The sequence below is a fragment of the Stegodyphus dumicola genome, chromosome 7, assembly GCF_044657685.1.
Source record: "Stegodyphus dumicola isolate Sdum_Otavi_A_Nest chromosome 7, ASM4465768v1".
Classification (NCBI taxonomy): domain Eukaryota; kingdom Metazoa; phylum Arthropoda; class Arachnida; order Araneae; family Eresidae; genus Stegodyphus; species Stegodyphus dumicola.
Window position 1 is genome coordinate 29,085,192 of NC_140774.1, and position 17,840 is coordinate 29,103,031.

General features: G+C 33.9%; 1 protein-coding gene across 1 annotated transcript in view; it reads right to left on the minus strand.

Annotated features, from left to right (window-relative positions):
- The window catches only part of Dhc93AB (Dynein heavy chain at 93AB), a 202,564-nt gene that overhangs the window by 75,589 nt on the left and 109,135 nt on the right, over nucleotides 1–17,840 (minus strand). Inside the window, 6 exon segments of the mRNA XM_085821370.1 lie at nucleotides 1,309–1,467; nucleotides 5,107–5,370; nucleotides 10,196–10,363; nucleotides 10,557–10,868; nucleotides 11,367–11,693; nucleotides 17,199–17,498. Coding sequence (XP_085677496.1) covers nucleotides 1,309–1,467; nucleotides 5,107–5,370; nucleotides 10,196–10,363; nucleotides 10,557–10,868; nucleotides 11,367–11,693; nucleotides 17,199–17,498 — 1,530 coding nt within the window.

Genomic DNA, 17,840 nt, shown 5'->3' on the forward strand with positions numbered 1-17,840 from the left:
AATCAGTCATTCCTGGTCAAAAAAACATTAAATGAATTCAATATTTCAAGCATTTAAATTGAATGTTGATATATCTGATTAGAAAAATAATAACAGTTATAATTTAGACGCTGAATCTCTTTTTAGAATTTCATGATATGTAATATCATAAATTAGGATATTCGGATTATGTTTATGTTATTTAATATGATATGCAATAATATTATTCAAAGTGTCTGAATTTCGATTATCTTTCTAACAAGCATTAGAAATGCATCTTGACCTTTCTTCCCGTTTTCATTTTATTTAAAGAAATTTATGTTCTTCTAAAGATGTCAAAATATTTTATTTTTACTTCCCACTTTTTAAAACGATCACAATATTGTGAAAGGATATGTTTCATTCAATTTTGCAATAGAAAACTAAAATTCCTTCAGTGGTTATTATGGTAAGTTTTCAATACATTCCTATACTTTTGTTAGTTTGTTATCAGTATTTTCCAGTCATGAATATAAAACTAAAGGCAAGCATTTGGATACAAAGTTAGAAATATATCTAAAGAATAATTTTGCTTTTATTACATAAAAAGAAATATTTTTATAGAGCTATATATGAATATTTTTTAATTTTATGCTCCAACTAAATTGTATTCATGAATTTTAGCAAATGGCGATCGTTTGAATAAAAAGCAGTTAAAACACTTCTTAAGATTCAAACGTTCTCACTAGCTCTTGACTAAAATGTTGGGGGCCTTGTTTCTTTCAGAAGTAACTAGAACTTAGGAACTGAAACTAATATTTCAAAATTCCAAGCTAACAAAGCAAACTTATAATGGTAAACTTAAGCAAATTTATTTGCCAGTATGAAATTTATTTAAAAGATTAAAGGTTATTAAAAAATTAAAGGTTATAATTTACATATAAAACTCCGTTTCGGAAATGTTTTGGAAAAATATTTTACATATTAAGATCTAAAAATAATCCATGTTCTTCTCCCGAAACAGTTTCAAAGGAGTTATGGATTTTGCATAGTAATTAGTTAAGAAAGACATTTTCGCTGATAAACTATTTTTAATTTATGTTTTCTTAAACTATATGTTACCTAAAATCAAAAAACGAAATTTAGAAAAAGTGAAAGAATCAAATTTCTTTTACTCGATGTGTTAAAAAGTAAAGTTGACTCGATTCCTTCATTATATCAATCATTTCTGGAAGGCACAAAATAATAATAGAAATAGTATCTTTAGTTGTCTGTCAGTATAGATCCATTTATCGATCTATATTTAACTATCAATAACAGCAGAATTTGAATTTAAGAAAAGATACTTACTGTATTACGTTTGAGGACGTCAGATAATATTTTGTCAAATTTCTCCAAATCTTCTTCATCGAGTAGTTTGTCGCGGTATACTCGTTGTGACTCGTGAAGCCACAATTGAAGAAGATCAGAACTTTTCGTCAGGCTCTCGCTGCTGCTCAACATCAAACCCTGTAAAAACGAATGTTGGGCAATTATCTCAATCGGGAACATTTGATAGTAAAGTTTAGCATGTAAACCATGCAGTAAAGGTTAGCAAGCAAAGCTTCAAATGCGTTTCATTACGTTTCATGAAGTTTGGTACATTTTAATGAAATATTGTCACAATATATTCGAAAAGCTGGAATTTTATGGTTTATTAAAGGGCAAAAAGCAGTTCAAAAAACTGTCGTTGTATGAATTAAAGACGAAAAGGTTAGATGACATGTGTTAGATAACTTATACAAACAGATAAAAAAGCTGTTCGACAAATCTGCATTCGAAGCCATAATATATAGAATGATCAAAATATCGTTTTCCGTGAAATTAAAAACCCAACTTTGTTTTAATAGTGACTAAATAAAAGAAAATGCTAATCGCACGTATTAGGACTCTCCTTATTATCAGAATTCTCGTGTAAGGGAATTTGTTGATGGTGCTAAAAGAGGTAGGAAAATATGAGAAATTATGTAATGAAAACAAGTCATGCTGAATTATGTGAATTATTTACACTTTTCAATTTATCATCAAGAATGAATACTATATATTTAACAACAGAAAACATTTCGGTTCCGTGCAAGGGTATTCATTACTTGAGGTTAATCTGTTTGGGTTTTCATTACGCAATTGCAAATTTTTTCTTTTTCCATTCAGTGCTTTCAGTAAATCTGCTTATATGTATGTGATGCTGCTGACAAGGATTCCAGTATATGTGAAGGCAGTAATTTTTTTTTCTATTTAAACAACCTCGATCTATATTATAAGTCGGTTGCGCATAATTTTTCCACAATGTCAATTCACACTACTTATATTGCAAATGAGAATGCTGGAAGGTCTACTGGAAGACCGTAAATGAAGTGAGCGAATCCAATCGCATCATCACCTTTAGGGAAATCTGCCGGTCGTACCAATTAAACGCTAGGCATGCCGGTCGGAGCGAGATACAGCCAGAAGTTATGAAATCCAAAACGGCTTTCATAACTGTCCTAATTACAATTCTAGAATGACACTTTTAGCATCCTAGGATTGTGGGGAGGGAGGATTGTGTGATAACGAGAGCTGATTTTGAGCATACCTATAGGCTCGCTATTTTCCATTTAGAACCACTAATTCGCAACTCCTGGATGTGTAATGACCCGAAATACCATTTTAAGAAGGCTGTTGTAGATTAGAATCAATTGTCTGCGTCTGATGTGGCGCTTACTGTTAATTCGTGGACGTTGGCAGACAAACATACTCTAGATTAATAGTCGTGAAGTTTGCATTGTATGGAATGGACCCTTGTCGTGTTCAGCGATAAATCAGCGCTTGGCTCAGTTGACGGAAGGATTGATATGTAAAAGAAGTTTAGCTAACGCTGTTACTATGAAGTAACATACATTCGTCAACTGGGCATTATCATATAGAGAGCTAGTGAACTAACTATACAGCACTTTAAGACCGAATTTAGCTAATCTATGTAGCATTTTAACAGCTTCATGGTATAACAATGACATTATGGACATGTTGCATTTCTAGTGTTGCTGTGTCTGTCGGAATCATTTTTCCAGATAATGATTGCGTAGTGTCAAAGTCTTACATTGACCAGAAACCCTTTCTTCTATTTCAACTCCAGCCTTTTCTCCAATTCCAGTTCAAATCTTTCTCTAATCCCAGGTTCAGCCTTTTCTCCAATCAAACACATAGAGGACAGTTTAGAATGCCGGTAGTAACCATCTGAAAATTGGCATGAATTTTCTGAGCAAGTGCAGAAGGTGTGTTAGAAAACTGCGCAAGGCAAAATTCGATACTTGTATGAGCTCACGCCGGTACGAATAATTTTATGTATTACCATCAGGTATTACTTTAATATGTAATGGCTCTTAAATCCACGTTTGCTTAATGAATGGGTTGACTGTTAATAGGCTCTTTTCCTCTCTTACTCCTTGTTTCTTTATTACTTACGTCAGATATTACTATGCTAGAACATTTTTTCCAAATGCGCAAACTCCTTAATCCCCCAGCTTTGTATATCTATATAGCGAAATAGACTAAAAGAGGCTTCTTCTGAAATTTTCATTTCTAAATATAAGAGTCGTTCAAATGAAAGTGGCACTATAGTCGGTTTGAGAAATGGTTTAATGATATTAATATAAATCAGTATACAAAAGAAAGAAGAAATACAGGCGTAACAGACAGGCTGTATGTTGAAGCAAGTGTCCCAGCGGTCAACGAGACGACGGATACCATGGGTGAAGAACCTCCAGGGTTGGTTGTGGAACCAATTTTCAACGGCAGCTTGGATCTCATTATTGTCGGCAAATCGTCGTACCTTCAGAGATTTCTTGAGCGGACCGAAGATGTGGTAGTCACATGGCGAGAGGTTTCGGCTGTAAGGGGATATTCGAGAACCTTTAAGCGGAATTGCCGTAACAATATTTGGCATGCCACAGCCACATGGGAACGAGCATTATCACGCAAGAAGATAACACTGCGTGACAGCATGCCACTTCGGAGGTTCCTGATATTATGGCTCAGTTTCTGCAATATAGCACAGTAAATAGCAGCAGTGACAGTCGTGCCCGTAGGTAACCATTCCAACAGTAGTGGGCAATCGTCGTCAAAGAAGTACGTTAACATGACTTTACCAGCTCTAGTGGACGTAAGCGCCTTCTTCGGGAGTGGGGATGAAGAGGTTTCCATTCCATGCTCATACATTTGTTGGCTAGATCAAAATGATGGCACCATGTTTTATCAGCGGCAGTGATCCTTGAAAGGAATTGATTCCCCATGTCATGGTACCGCCTAGGCTAGGGTGTTGCATGGAAACAGATATACGATGACTCTTCTGCTCCTCAGTCAAATGTTTTGCCATCCATTGCGTACAAAACTTGCGGTATCGCAACCTTAAGTACAGTACTATGTGCACACTTCCTATGATCACAGACATTTCCTTCGCTATTTCTGGAGTGGTGATTCGCAGATTCATTTTCAAGACACGGTCCATATCTGCAACTGCTACATTTTCCACTGTTAAAAATTGCACGACCACGCGTTGACACCGTTTGGAGGCATCCATGATGCAAACGATGCCTTTTAACGTGCTCCTACGCTATCACAAAGGCATAATTACAATTAATTTTTCTGACCTGACGATATCGCATGCACTCTAAGCTCTTTGCGCCATCTATAGAGGCATGTGCAGTCCTCTTTCTCTTCAAATGGCAGAGTTGTTACAGCAATGCCACTTTCCTTTGAACGACTTTTATAATTTAGGCAACATTGTATATATTTTTAGGTTTAAATGATATATATGCACATGATAAATATGTGAATATTTACAGAATTAAAAACATACTAAATATATAGAAGCATTGAAAATTTAGAATTGACATTAACAAGTAGATCAATCATGTTATAAGAAACAATTTCATGCATTTTTAGTTTTTTGTAATCTATGCATTTGTACGCAGGTTACAAATAACATGTAGATGTTAAAATGACAAAAAATATTTAATAGACATAGAATTATGTTTCATACTGAAAATATACTTTTAGATCCAAAGTTCAGAATCCTCATGAGCAGATAAGGAAACAGCTTCCGGATTTTAATTTATTGGAATTTCAACTTACCCTAAATACATTAGAAACATCTCTTAAATTGAAGATGTAATGAAATTTAAGGGCAGTTGGATGAAATGTTATGTTCATGCGTTTGTGCAACGATACTGCCAGTCGAACTATCTGCTGTTGGACTGAAGCTCGAAATTCTTCTATTTCCTCTTGCGATTCGCCGGAAGAAAAGGTCCGACGCAGATGTTCTTTTAGCTGAAGACCAAAAATTGTTTGCATAGTATCTGTAGTTGGAGATGGAACAGACAGGACACAGAAATGACGCTGTTCAAAATAAATACATTAATAAATTAGTGGACGTAAGATAAATTTTAACTTCAAGTTAGCCTCTAAAGCCTTTCCATTTAATTTCGTAATTTTCTATTTTGATCTAAAATATAGTAACATATTTACAATTAATTTTTTTGATGTGTTATTTTTTCTGAATTAGTAGTTTCCTTTGTCACTGGTATCATGTGCTGGCTCACGGCGCTTACATAACAAAAAAAAAAAAAAAAAAAAAAAAAAAGGCGAATGCAAATTCTTTGACCACAGGTTATTTATAGCAAAATTTTGAGTACCCAATAATGATGACAAGATATTACTTTATTATAACAGTGTGTCGAGAGAAAAAAAGAACTTCTCCTTTATGAGTATATAGAAACAAGAGTTTTGCAAGGTATTTTAAAATTCTAATCTTTTGTTGAATTATAATTTAATACTGACTTCCGGGGACACATTGGGTTTGTTATTATTCCTTCCTTTATCATAGCGAAATCATTTTACTTTTATTTTTACAAAAATACGCCCACTTTAGTAAATTTAACTCTGTATTCATGTTTAACAGCAAGTTACTTCTCAATTTCAACATACGCATACCATATAAATATACATCTAATAATAAAGATCAATAAAATAACCGAAAAAGACTTGGAAATTAAAGAAATCAAAACTTAACTTTATTTCTTCCTTGTACGAAGTAAAAAGGAAGTATTGTAATCGCGAAAAATTTCGGGTATCATATTTTAAGGAATATATCCATTTTGACCGCTATCGAATGCAATTTAATGATGTTTTGCGTGATATGTACGTAAGGACAGAATAAAAAACTCTTTTCCCCTAAAAAAAGTATAAACCTGATTTAAAATGAATTCTGAAGAGATTTTTTTTCGTGGCGGCTGTACGTACGTTATGTATCTCGCATAACTCAAAAATGAGTAGCCTCAGAACGTTGAAATTTTGCATATAGGACTGCTGTAACATGTAGATGTGCATCTCCCATTTTTGTTGCAATCGGCTGCAGTAAAAGTATTATATATATATATATGTAGACTAGAAGAGAAACACGCTAATGTGACAATCAAAATCGTAAAAACAACCTTGTATTTAGCGTAAGTATAATGAAACACTCAATCAATTTCGAGGGCAGCTAAAGGTCCCTCCTTATCAGAAGAAAGAAATACCTAGAAAGAAGAAAATAAAGGGGAAGTAAAAGTAGGCGGCCAGTGCAACTCTGATTAAAAATCCATTTATAACCACGTGCAGTGCTGATAAGGACCACGTGTTTCTGAGACTCCTTCCCCTTTATTTTCTTCTTTCTAGGTATTTCTTTCTCCTGATGAGGACAGACCTTTAGCTGCCTTCAAAATCGATTGAGTGTTTCATTATACTTACGCTAAGTACAAGGTTATTTTTACGATTTTGATATATATATGTATTCACTCTGTTACTCGGCTCAGTTTCTTTATTCTTATATGTTTTTAAATTGTCTATATTTTGCTTTAAATATGATTGAATTATGTTGTTCTTATCTTCCGGTTAAGGTTGTGGATTTACTTAACTCGCATGCAATAATTGTGGAATTATCAACAATTTAAACGTTTTTCGAGGGCGGCTAGGCCTAATCTTTTTTAGCATGGCAGCCATGTTTGTTACATTTGAAACTTAGCAGAATAGTGGATTCGTTGCCAATTTACAGAAACTAAGCTTCCCAACAACAAAGAATCGTCTTCTTTTATGATTGCGAATTAAATTATGCTTAATTCATTCTGGAATTATTAATTAAGTTATTAGCTTGTTTTGCGTAGAAACTTTAATTTTAATTGTAATAATTGTTTTAACTGTACTTGGTGTTTTATGGTTTTCTATATCTTTCGATTTTTAATGAAAATATTTTGAAATTTCATGTATTTTTGCCTTGCCGCAAAGTAAGAACTGAATTAATGAGTAGTGCATGCGCATTAGGTAAGCGACGCAGAATTGTCTGTGAAAAACTGTTTCTTTTTAATTTGTTTAATTTCTTTTATATATCATTTTAGATTTATTATAGTATTTGAATAGAATATATGGTAATTCTTCAGATGATATAATTTTTATGCACTCTGAGTTATACAATAAATGAGATGTAACGTTGTTTAGTGAACCTAGCGCCGAAGTGTAGCTATGGTAAATAAATATACTGAACTTTTAAGAGTGCATTTATCCTGCTGTGGTTTATGCCCTGTCGACGAAGTAGATTTACTTTAAAATTTGTTAACTGTTAATTAAATATGTTTAAATGAACATATTAGGAAATAAATGAACAGGAAATGAACAGGAAAATAGCGTATAATTTAATATTCCGTACAAGGAAGTCATGGGGTGTACACATCAGATTTTTCTTATTTACGTACCTGCCTGTGTGCATGTGTGATGTGGAATTTTGAGTCTGACTTTGAAGATGCGGATCATGATGATAGAGCTAGATGGTTTTGTAAATGAAGATGCTAGAGCACTTTCACTCAGATAATTTATTATTTAAACATGTTTAAACAGTATTTAAGCTCACGATGCTGTAATACAACCGTCACGACGAGAGCACTACCTTTTCAACAGTTTAAAGCATAAGTTTCACGTATTTACAGCGTTACAATTAACTACAAAAGGCAGCAGATACTCGTCAGCTGGATAAATGCAGGCGTTAGAACAGCAAGATTATATTATTGATATTAGATTAAATATACTTAAGTAACTTTATTCTTTAATGAAGGGATATAATATCACCTTATTGTTACTTATTTCTAAACGTTTCAGTTAGAATACAACTTCTTAAAATTTAAATATCAATTTAACCCTTCTGCTGCAGGGTGATTAGACATTTATCGGAGCAGGAATCATCAAAAATCAGTAATTCCCTTAGTAGGATTCGAACTTCAAGCCTTCCAGTTGCCAGCAGGACGTGCTTCTGTTTACAGCTCTAACGAACACGTTAAGGAAGGAGAGAATTCCTTATATTCTTCCCACTTAAAGCCTAACTGAGTAGAAGGAGAACCCAGTCGCCAAATACAGACGTCAACGAATCATCGTATTGTACATTTTAGTCAGGCTCTATTTTATAGCAATTAGGGTTTTTCGAAGTCGGGAAACTAGAAGTATCAACAGTGACGTCGCAGGGATTCAAACTCCGGGCACTGAAATTGCCAGCCGGACATCCTTTCAGTTACATCACGAAGGCATAAGATGAGGAAGGAGAAGTTTCTTATAATGTAAGTTCCTGCGTCATTTGCATTTAGTAATATTCATGCAATCACCTATAATTTTGAAATGACTCATTTCAGAAAGATTTGTTCCAAGCATGTTGCTATTTTTTGTTTAGAAAGAGGAAATAGTCAAGTTAAAAAAGAGAATTCTTGTGTTAAAGACACAATTTTATCCTATTTATATACAAATAGATAGAGAAAATGAGGAAAGTAAATGAAAAAAGAGAAAAATTAATTTTTTTAATTTCTATAGTTTATTTCCATAAAATAATCGTAAACGAGAGACAGAAAATAAAGGAAAGTGAATAGGCTAAGTACAGCATAATTTGAAAGCATACGAATAATTTTAATCCATTTTCTTTCAATATGGAATGAGTACTAGATTAAATACTCTCAAGTCTTGCTATGTTTAGAATGTTCATTTTATGCATGATGTCTTTGGATAGAATATGATTTCTTTGGTATTAAACAATTTTGCAGTTTATTCCCCTTTAAATTAGAGAACTAATTTCAAAAGATAATAAAATAAATTGTTAATCATACAATTTTCTAGAAATGATTTACCTCTCGCCATATCTTATGCAGGTAACTAAAATAAGAAAATATTATAACTGCACTTATTTTTCATTCTTTGTCTATAATTTATCTGTCCATTAACTTGCGAAATGATTCTATGTTATTCATACAGTGAAGATGATAATATATTTTGGTCAACACGATGATTCAATACCATGATGAAATATAATTTTCCTGTTAATTTTTATCCATATTTTTAACAAATAAATTTTAATGATATTTATATATGAATGCAGATGCCATATTAGCCTATTTTCTTTATATAGCACAATAACTGTGCAATGATAAACCACAAAAATTAGGTAAGTAGTAATAACTGCATATGCATAGTCTATGCAGTTATCCTTGAACACATATTGAAAATGTAACTTCCCGTAAGCTATTAATTTGAATATACCGTTTAATAGTATTCTGAAGACAATGTATGTGTGATATAATATCCAAACGTTGTTAATGTACAGACAGAAATGCATAAACTACTTCCAGAAATTTGTAATTTTGAGGTTGTTTCGGATCGCGAAAACATGTTACGTAACTTTAGACTATGCTTGAAGTATTTAAGAAGGAAAGAAAATTTAGTCTAACTTTATTAAGCTTTAGGAACTTTATCAAAAATGAGTTACATAGAGAAATTCCTAAAGAAATTATTACAAGATTAAATAGCTGAATGCATGATAGATAAAATTCAATGAATATAAAATTCCTTAATATAATATGACGAATAAAAAATTAAAATATTTTTCAGTGAATATAGCGCAAAAATATATATAATTTTGAAAGTTAAGATTACAAAATATTATTGTACTAAGATAATCCTTTGCTAAATGATTATTGTATTTAGATTTCAGAGAAGACAATTTTTATTTATTTTTCATATTCTTTAAAAGAAGCGCAAAGTACGCACGAACAAACATTGCTGCAGAAAGATTTTATGATAAGAAGTAAACGAAACCTGTCAATAGTACCTATAAGTTTACATCTTTAAAAATGGCATGATTTTCACAGTTCATTATTACCTGCAGTCTTGGATTGATAGTGCAGCTTCCTGCAGTCGGGCACATGCAAACTACATACTGACAGCCGGTAACTTCCTTTGGGGTCAGTTTATTACGATCGTACCAATGCCCATAATCAAGATGCTGTCTTATTATAGTGTGAGGTTGGCACGTTCCGTACATATCCACCTAAGAAAATAATTCAAACAATACAATACACTTAATACGGCTCATTTAACGAGCCATATTTGTTAGATTCTTAATGTATCTCTCTCTTTGTGTGTGTGAAATAAAAACAGAAATATGTTGTAATTATAAGCCACGAAACCATTAAAAAAAACATCAAATGAGACTTTTCAATATTAAATGCAAAATGACTCACCTCAGGTATGTTAAAATCGTCAATGAAGTATATAATCTTCTTCTGTCCAGGAGGACCGTAATTCTTGCCTACTTTCTTTTCCAGATGCAATTCCATAGCCCGCTGCACAGTTTCAGATGTAGTATAGAAACTGAAGGGAACGTTTACTATCACGAATGTCGATTCTTGATCCAAACCACTGAGGGTGGATTGGACTACAGATGTCTTTCCACACCCGCTTGCTCCAACTAGCATTACAGGATGTCCCTTAGTGATAAGTAGATCCACCATATAACTGATTCGATGAGTCTCCTTTGTTGGTACTAATGTGTTCTGTAAAGAAAGTTTTAATTAAAAAAATAAAATAATAGATAGTTTAGCTCAACATTGTTTTAATTATTTTTACGCTGAAGCTTATTGCAAATAAATGTCGCAAAAAGTATCTGCTTCAACGTACATTTCTCAAAAACATAAGTATCATTTAAAACGATAATTCAAAATAATGATAGTGGGAATTAGTTGACCTGAAATATAATATCCCCAAAGCTTCAGCTTAGCCGTCGAATGTGAAGGCTTAACTTTATTTTCAATAAATTCTTAAAGTAAATTCTGATTTCAGTTATTAGCTGATAGATTCTTTTGCAGTAAATAGTTTAGTACAGGCTTTAAGAAAATTAGTAATGACTAATATGAGTTTTCATGGTCTGTTATGCATGATTTTAGTCACTTGTGCAGTTTTTATTTCGCATATTGGGTTAATATACGGCAAAAATAGTTTCAATAACATTAATTTTTAAGTATGTGTCCAACACGATCGCTTGCAATCCTTACCTGAAGGGATACGTCTAATGATGGTTGATATTTCTGTAGTTTCCTTGTCCAAGGATAAAATCTCTTGCCATCTATATAATAATCAAAGACAGTTGATGTTTCTTGGCCGGAGGTTTGAGTAGTGGGAATGGGAAATTTAACTGATTTAAATTCTGCCAGAAACCAGTTAGAAAACTCCAGACGTCCATCTGCGCCATTCGTCAATTCTAATGCAGATCCAAATGCCCATACACAACAGAAGACGAAATATAGCTCATAGAGTTCGTTGGGGGAATCTGATGGGGTGTTTTCTGCTGTCAAGAAACATTCCAAAAGGCAGCAAAGTGTCTGAAAAGGCAACATATATGAAATAGAAACTGATTTTTTAAGGCTAAACATGTTATAGACACATAATAATAATTTTAATTAGTAATTGCATAATATCTTTTGATAAATCTAGGATGCAAATGAAATTAAACAATATGACTGCATTTCTTATTTATACAAATATATTCAGAATAATGACAAATTGTAGTGCAAAATTATCTTTCTAAACCACCATTTTCTATTTAAAGAAACATGTAGTTCAACAATCTAGTCTCGCAAAATGAAAATTCGCTGTATAATATAGAATTATTGAAACGCATATGGTGTTCTGAAAAAATTGCCATACCTATCGCATTGGGAAAAATTTATTTTTTAATTGCGTAAAACAATTAACTACTTTTCTTGCATTTTATTAATACTTAAGACGATTGCCTTTTTTGCTGTGCATGTGTGTCCAAGAAAGTTTATTTTTCGCCATGTATGGTGCTATATGTCATCTTTGGAGATACGACAGAATAGGAATAGGAATTCCGGATACCTGAAATGTGAGATTAGTGATCATCCATTGATGGTACCATTCCTGCCAGGGATAGTCGGAGGATTTAGAAAATTAGATAAAAGGGGTCCATGCGAGAGTTTTCTGATAAATAGTTGTCCACATTCGATAAATACCTGCGATAAACTGCTGGTTTAACGGCATGAAATTTCAAATAAACCTATGACAAAGTTGTTGTCCACTAGCACGGCTATAATCACAGTTAGATAAAAATACTACGTGTGCAAACATCATAAAATCCTTACATTCATCTTGAAAGGTACCGGCAACTATTTGAGGCCACATACGTCGTAAAAATATTCATTAGAAATATTATTTTCAACATTCAGCATGTTATGCAAAAGCATTGAAAAGTAAAACTTTACTAGCAAACTGATAAAGTACAGAAATACATATAAAGCTTATAATTATTGCAATATGTAAATACTTAGGCATGTTATTTTCACCTCTAATATATTCGTAAAGTATCGTAAAGTTTTATGCAAATGAAAAATACTTAATGAACAGTTTTGATATTAAAATAAAAAATATTAAAACGTCCACCCAAAATGAAAGTTTGCTAAGTTTGCTGTATAATATAGAATTATTCAAAACGGATATGGTATTTTAAAAAAATTACCAAATATACAACACTTAAAACATTGGGGAAAAATATTCTTCTTTAATTGTCTGAAACAATTCACCAATCTTCTCGCTTTTTATTAGTATTTAGCTGTATATGTATGTCCAGAAAAGTTTCTTTCTCCCCATATATGGCGCAGTATGGGCACCCCATATATGGCGCTCTAATATGAGCGTCCATTATTTTTTCTTTTACAAAAGAAATCCGCAGAACGTTTGCAAAAGAAAAACTATAAATATAAATATATAGTATAATATATATATGTATATATATATTTACATATATCCATGCATACATATATAAGAATAAAAGAAATATTTTTTACTTTTAATTAGTTGTTTTACTGCCCATTTGAAAAAAAAAAAGAAAGGAGCAAAATTCCGTTGCATCCTGTTAAAAAGTTCTTTGTTTGATTTGAATCAAATAATGTAGCAGCTTAAACATTTGTAAGCATTCTGCTTCATTACTAGAAAGCTTAATTTCTAAAACAAGCATTTTCTTTAAAGAATAGCTGTACTATATTGGTATCTTACCAGGGTTACCTAAAATTTTCCGGACTTAGCGAGTCTACTTATATTTTGTTTATTCTGCTTTGGCTATAATAACCTTAAAATAGCTTTTTTGGGAACATATACAGTGTTCTCGTCGGCTTTTCCATGTCTCCAAAGAATTGTAGATGTCATTTTCTTTCAAACTGTTGATGATTGCTTGCGATTTCTGCTAAACGCTGGGCACAGTTCTAATACATCTTCAATCAAAGAAATCACAGGAAACTAGGTAGAGGACGAGGAAAGGTTACCATAACAGTATTTTTCCACTCGTTGAATGTTCTTCAGTAATATGTGGGAGGAAACAATAAACGCAATTTGCAACACTGCTTCAGAAATTAAAATTTTCTGTTAAAATATCTTCACAAACTTCAGAAATGATATTAACCCTGCCCAAGACTTCATGGACTGTTGGGCGAGGACTTTTTCAGGTGAACTTTTAAAGGATTGTTTAGTATTTCCTGTTGTGTTGATCGTGCTTGGTCGCCAAACGGTAGTCACTTTCTAACGAAACTCCACCAACTCTAAAATATAACTTTCAAAACGTAATCTAGTTACCTGGTTTAAAATATCATCACCAAATGCCTTACGAAGCATGTCAAGAATTCCGATAGCAGGTTTACACAGTTTCAAGCAAATTTTGGTGCTAAAATGTTTTTTCTGTCTATTGGTAAAAACGCAACACAAATAAAAAATAAATAAATAAATAAAATGAACTCATTAAAACATTCGGTACTTTTCCGTTTTGCCGGCGCAGGCGATAAAATCGCCGATAACGATACAACCGATGCCGAAGGGAATATCCTCGTTGGTAACCTTTTACGCCTCATTTTCAAAACAAGTCGCAGCTATTTCTTATCATATTGATTGTTTCTTTCAATACTGGCATACAATTACATAGATTTTTTTTACCAGAAAGTTCAATTTTATGCCCTAAGGACATTCACGGGCGGTAATTAAGTCAATTAGGATGCAATCACACCGCTCACTCGATGACGAAAATATAGAAAAGGCGAAGTCAAGGGCGAAGTTAAATTCAGCAATTCTAATGAGAATGCACTAGCAAAGTAAAGCATTGCGGTTTTACATAATTTTTGACTAAGCTATTCGTATGACTTGAAATAATTCTTGCATTTAAACTTGTATTCCAAATTAAGATTTAACTTGAAATTAATGTAGATAATTACTGAGAGAATTGGATTTTTGTAGCGTAGTTTACGTGAGATGAGATCACTTGGGGTTACGGGATATGAACCAGCGAATCAGGATGTTGTACCATGAATGCATACTAAATTTTTAAGTTAATGTCTTTTTACAAATTTATTGACTTTTTTACAAAATTTTAAACGACATTAAAATGCTTATACCTTCAAAATAAAAAATTCTTAGAACTAACATTTGTCAACATTTTTTTGTGTGTGTACTGTGTGTTTTCGCCAATAAAGTCTGCTTGGCGTGATTTGCGTCAGCGAAACGGAAAAGTATCAAACATTCATGTTAACGTCTCGACATTAAGTGGCAGGATAACATAAGAAGATTGTGGAATTATTTATACTATTTTTGTCTCTCTACTAAACAAGTAAGTCTAGGAATTTTTCGATAGGTGAAGTACACTGCTCGACATTGAAAATGCAAAACCAAGAAGAAGTGGTCAGAAATTTATGCAAATTTTAGAGTAGACGCACGTCACTGAGTTATGCGAATGATGTGAAATGCGCAGCTCTCCGACGCACGTGGAGTAAGATATAGGGGAAAGAACGTGCAGAATGGGAAATATTCGTGTTGTTAATTCTGCCAGACGAATTATCGAAGAAAGTTGGTTTTTGTCTCTGAGGATACGTGTAATTGGAGAGAATGCCAGGCCGCCGTCAACGAAGGCACTTCCAGGAGATAGACGATTTTGCGAGGGGTATGGTGATCGGACTGAGAAGGGCGGGTTGGTCCTTACGTCAAATCGCAGCTGATACCCACATGGATACGAGCACGGTTCATCGGCTATGGTGAACATGGTTGGAACAAGGAAATGGGGGAAGAAGAAGGGGTGCAGGTGCAACAGAGTGATGTCAGCACGCGTGGTTCGACGCATCCGCCGATAAGCTGTGGCGGTCCCGCAAGTCACTTGTACCGCGATTCTGCAACATGTGCAAGATAATATGGATATTCCCGCTCAATGGGTCATTGGCGTCCGTTAAGAAGACTGCCATTGACCCCACAGCATAGACGCCAACGTTTAGAATGCTGCCGGACTGGGGCGATGTGGATGACAGAATGGAGAAACGTCGTGTTCTAAGATGAGTCACGCTTTTATTTATCCAGTGACACTCGCCGCATACGTGTGTGGCCTCGACGTGGAGACAGATCTAATCCGGCAGTAACTGTGGAACGCCCCATAGCACGACAACGTGGCATAATGGTTTGGGGTGCTATTGCCTACGATTTCAGGTCACCTCTAGTTCGTATTCAGGGCACTATGACGGCCCAGCGATACTTGGATAATGTACTGCGGCCGGTAGCAATCCCCTACCTTCAGGGGCTGCCTAATGCAATTTTTCAGCAGGATAACGCCCGACCACACAGTGCTCGCATCTGCCAACATGCTCTGTAAGCTATACAGATGCTTCCCTGACCACCATACTCTCCTGACCTGTCACCAATCGAACATGTGTGGGATGTGATTGGACGCCGTTTGCAGACTCTGCCCCTGTCTCGTTCAGAAGACGAACTGTGGCAAATGGTTGAAAGGGAATGGAGAGCCATCTCTCAGGACACCATCCGTACTCTTATTGACTCTATGCCTAGACGTGTTTCTTCGTGCATCGCTGTCAGCTATTGCCCCACATCCTACTGAGCCGACGCCATTCTCGCTCTGTATTCTGACTAATCATTTTGAAATAAAGATCACTTATTGCTGCTTACTGTCTCTGTCTTTTTTCCAAATTTCTTCACTTTCTGACCACTCCTTCTTGGTGTTGCATTTTTAGTGTCGAACAGTGTATGTTCAAGAAGGTTTTGTATTAATCCTGTCAGACTTTAGAGTACCGATATGTTAAAATGCTCACGAATGAAACTTGAAGAGCAGTTTCGTGCGAAATGTTAGAAATTTATTATCTGATGACATTTGAAGTAAGGTGTGTCGGATTATACTTTCTTGCTCCAGCAGCGCACCTGTATTTTTGAAAAGTAATGCTAGAATACTCTTTGATCTTGATCATTTTGGACAGTTTGAATTTCCTGAAAGTGTTGATATCGTAAAACCATCTTATAACAGAAAACATTTTGGTCACATGGTGAGAAATCTGGAAAATAAGGTCGTAATGGCATGACAGACATTTACTTTCGATCAACGAAATCCAAGGCTCCTGCTCAAAATGTTCTATTGCACTGAATGATTAATTGGTGATTGGACTCCATGTACACTACGCTACAAACTACGTTTTCTCCAATGCCACTTTACACATTTTCTTTGTAGACAGCAAACAAATGCATTTCAATAATCAAACTGATTTATTGCAGATGAACTTCCAGGACATGGCTTAACTGCAAACATCTTGAAAAGTAAGTTGCATTTGAAGTCATTAAATTATAAAGTTATCAGGCATAACTAGCTGTCTGAACGTTCATGACATTTCACACTTTTGATAGTTTTGTTGATAAATGCCTTCAGTACTTATGAACGGTTTATTTTTAAGAATTTCAAACCTAAAATGCAATAAATTTTTTAATGGAAATACTAATTCTTACGTTTTAATGTAACGCAAAAGTTGCAAAATTGGAACGTAAAAAGCTAAAACTTTTCGAACCTGTACGTAGCAGATGTCCGGTATAGGTAGAGCTGTTTTGAATCTTTTACTGAGTGCTTCTAAACATGGTGGAACGTATTTGTCAAAGAAAATTATTAGATTTGCTTTCTCAGATTGGATTGTTCTTCTTTCAATCCAGCTGACAACATACGGGTTCCAACCAACCTCTGAAGAATCTAGATATAGGACACCACCCCTGGAAACAGTAGCAGGAGTGGCCTTTTCCAAAGTCGAAACTTCAAATACGAGCCTCATTGTAGGTGTTAAAGAAATACGCTCTCTGCTCGCTAGAGTTAGCACCTGTAAAAGACAGACAAGCAGACTTTTGAATTGCATCGAAACACTTTTCTAAAACCATATTATTCCAAAATGCTTAATTTTAAAATATTTAATTCCAGTTTACATTCAATATTAAGTTTTGCACATTTAAAAATATCTTTAGAAAATATTTTACAAACTTTATTTCAGAAATGGATAAAATTTAGTGTTAATATGCTAATAAATTGTTAACTCTCATACAGTCCATAAAATAATATATTTCTGAATTCAGTTTCTCTAATGTAAACGTTTCATTAATCATTCAAATATCGCTTTGATGATATTACTCTCCAGCGTTGCCATTTTTCGGTAGTCTACTAAGCT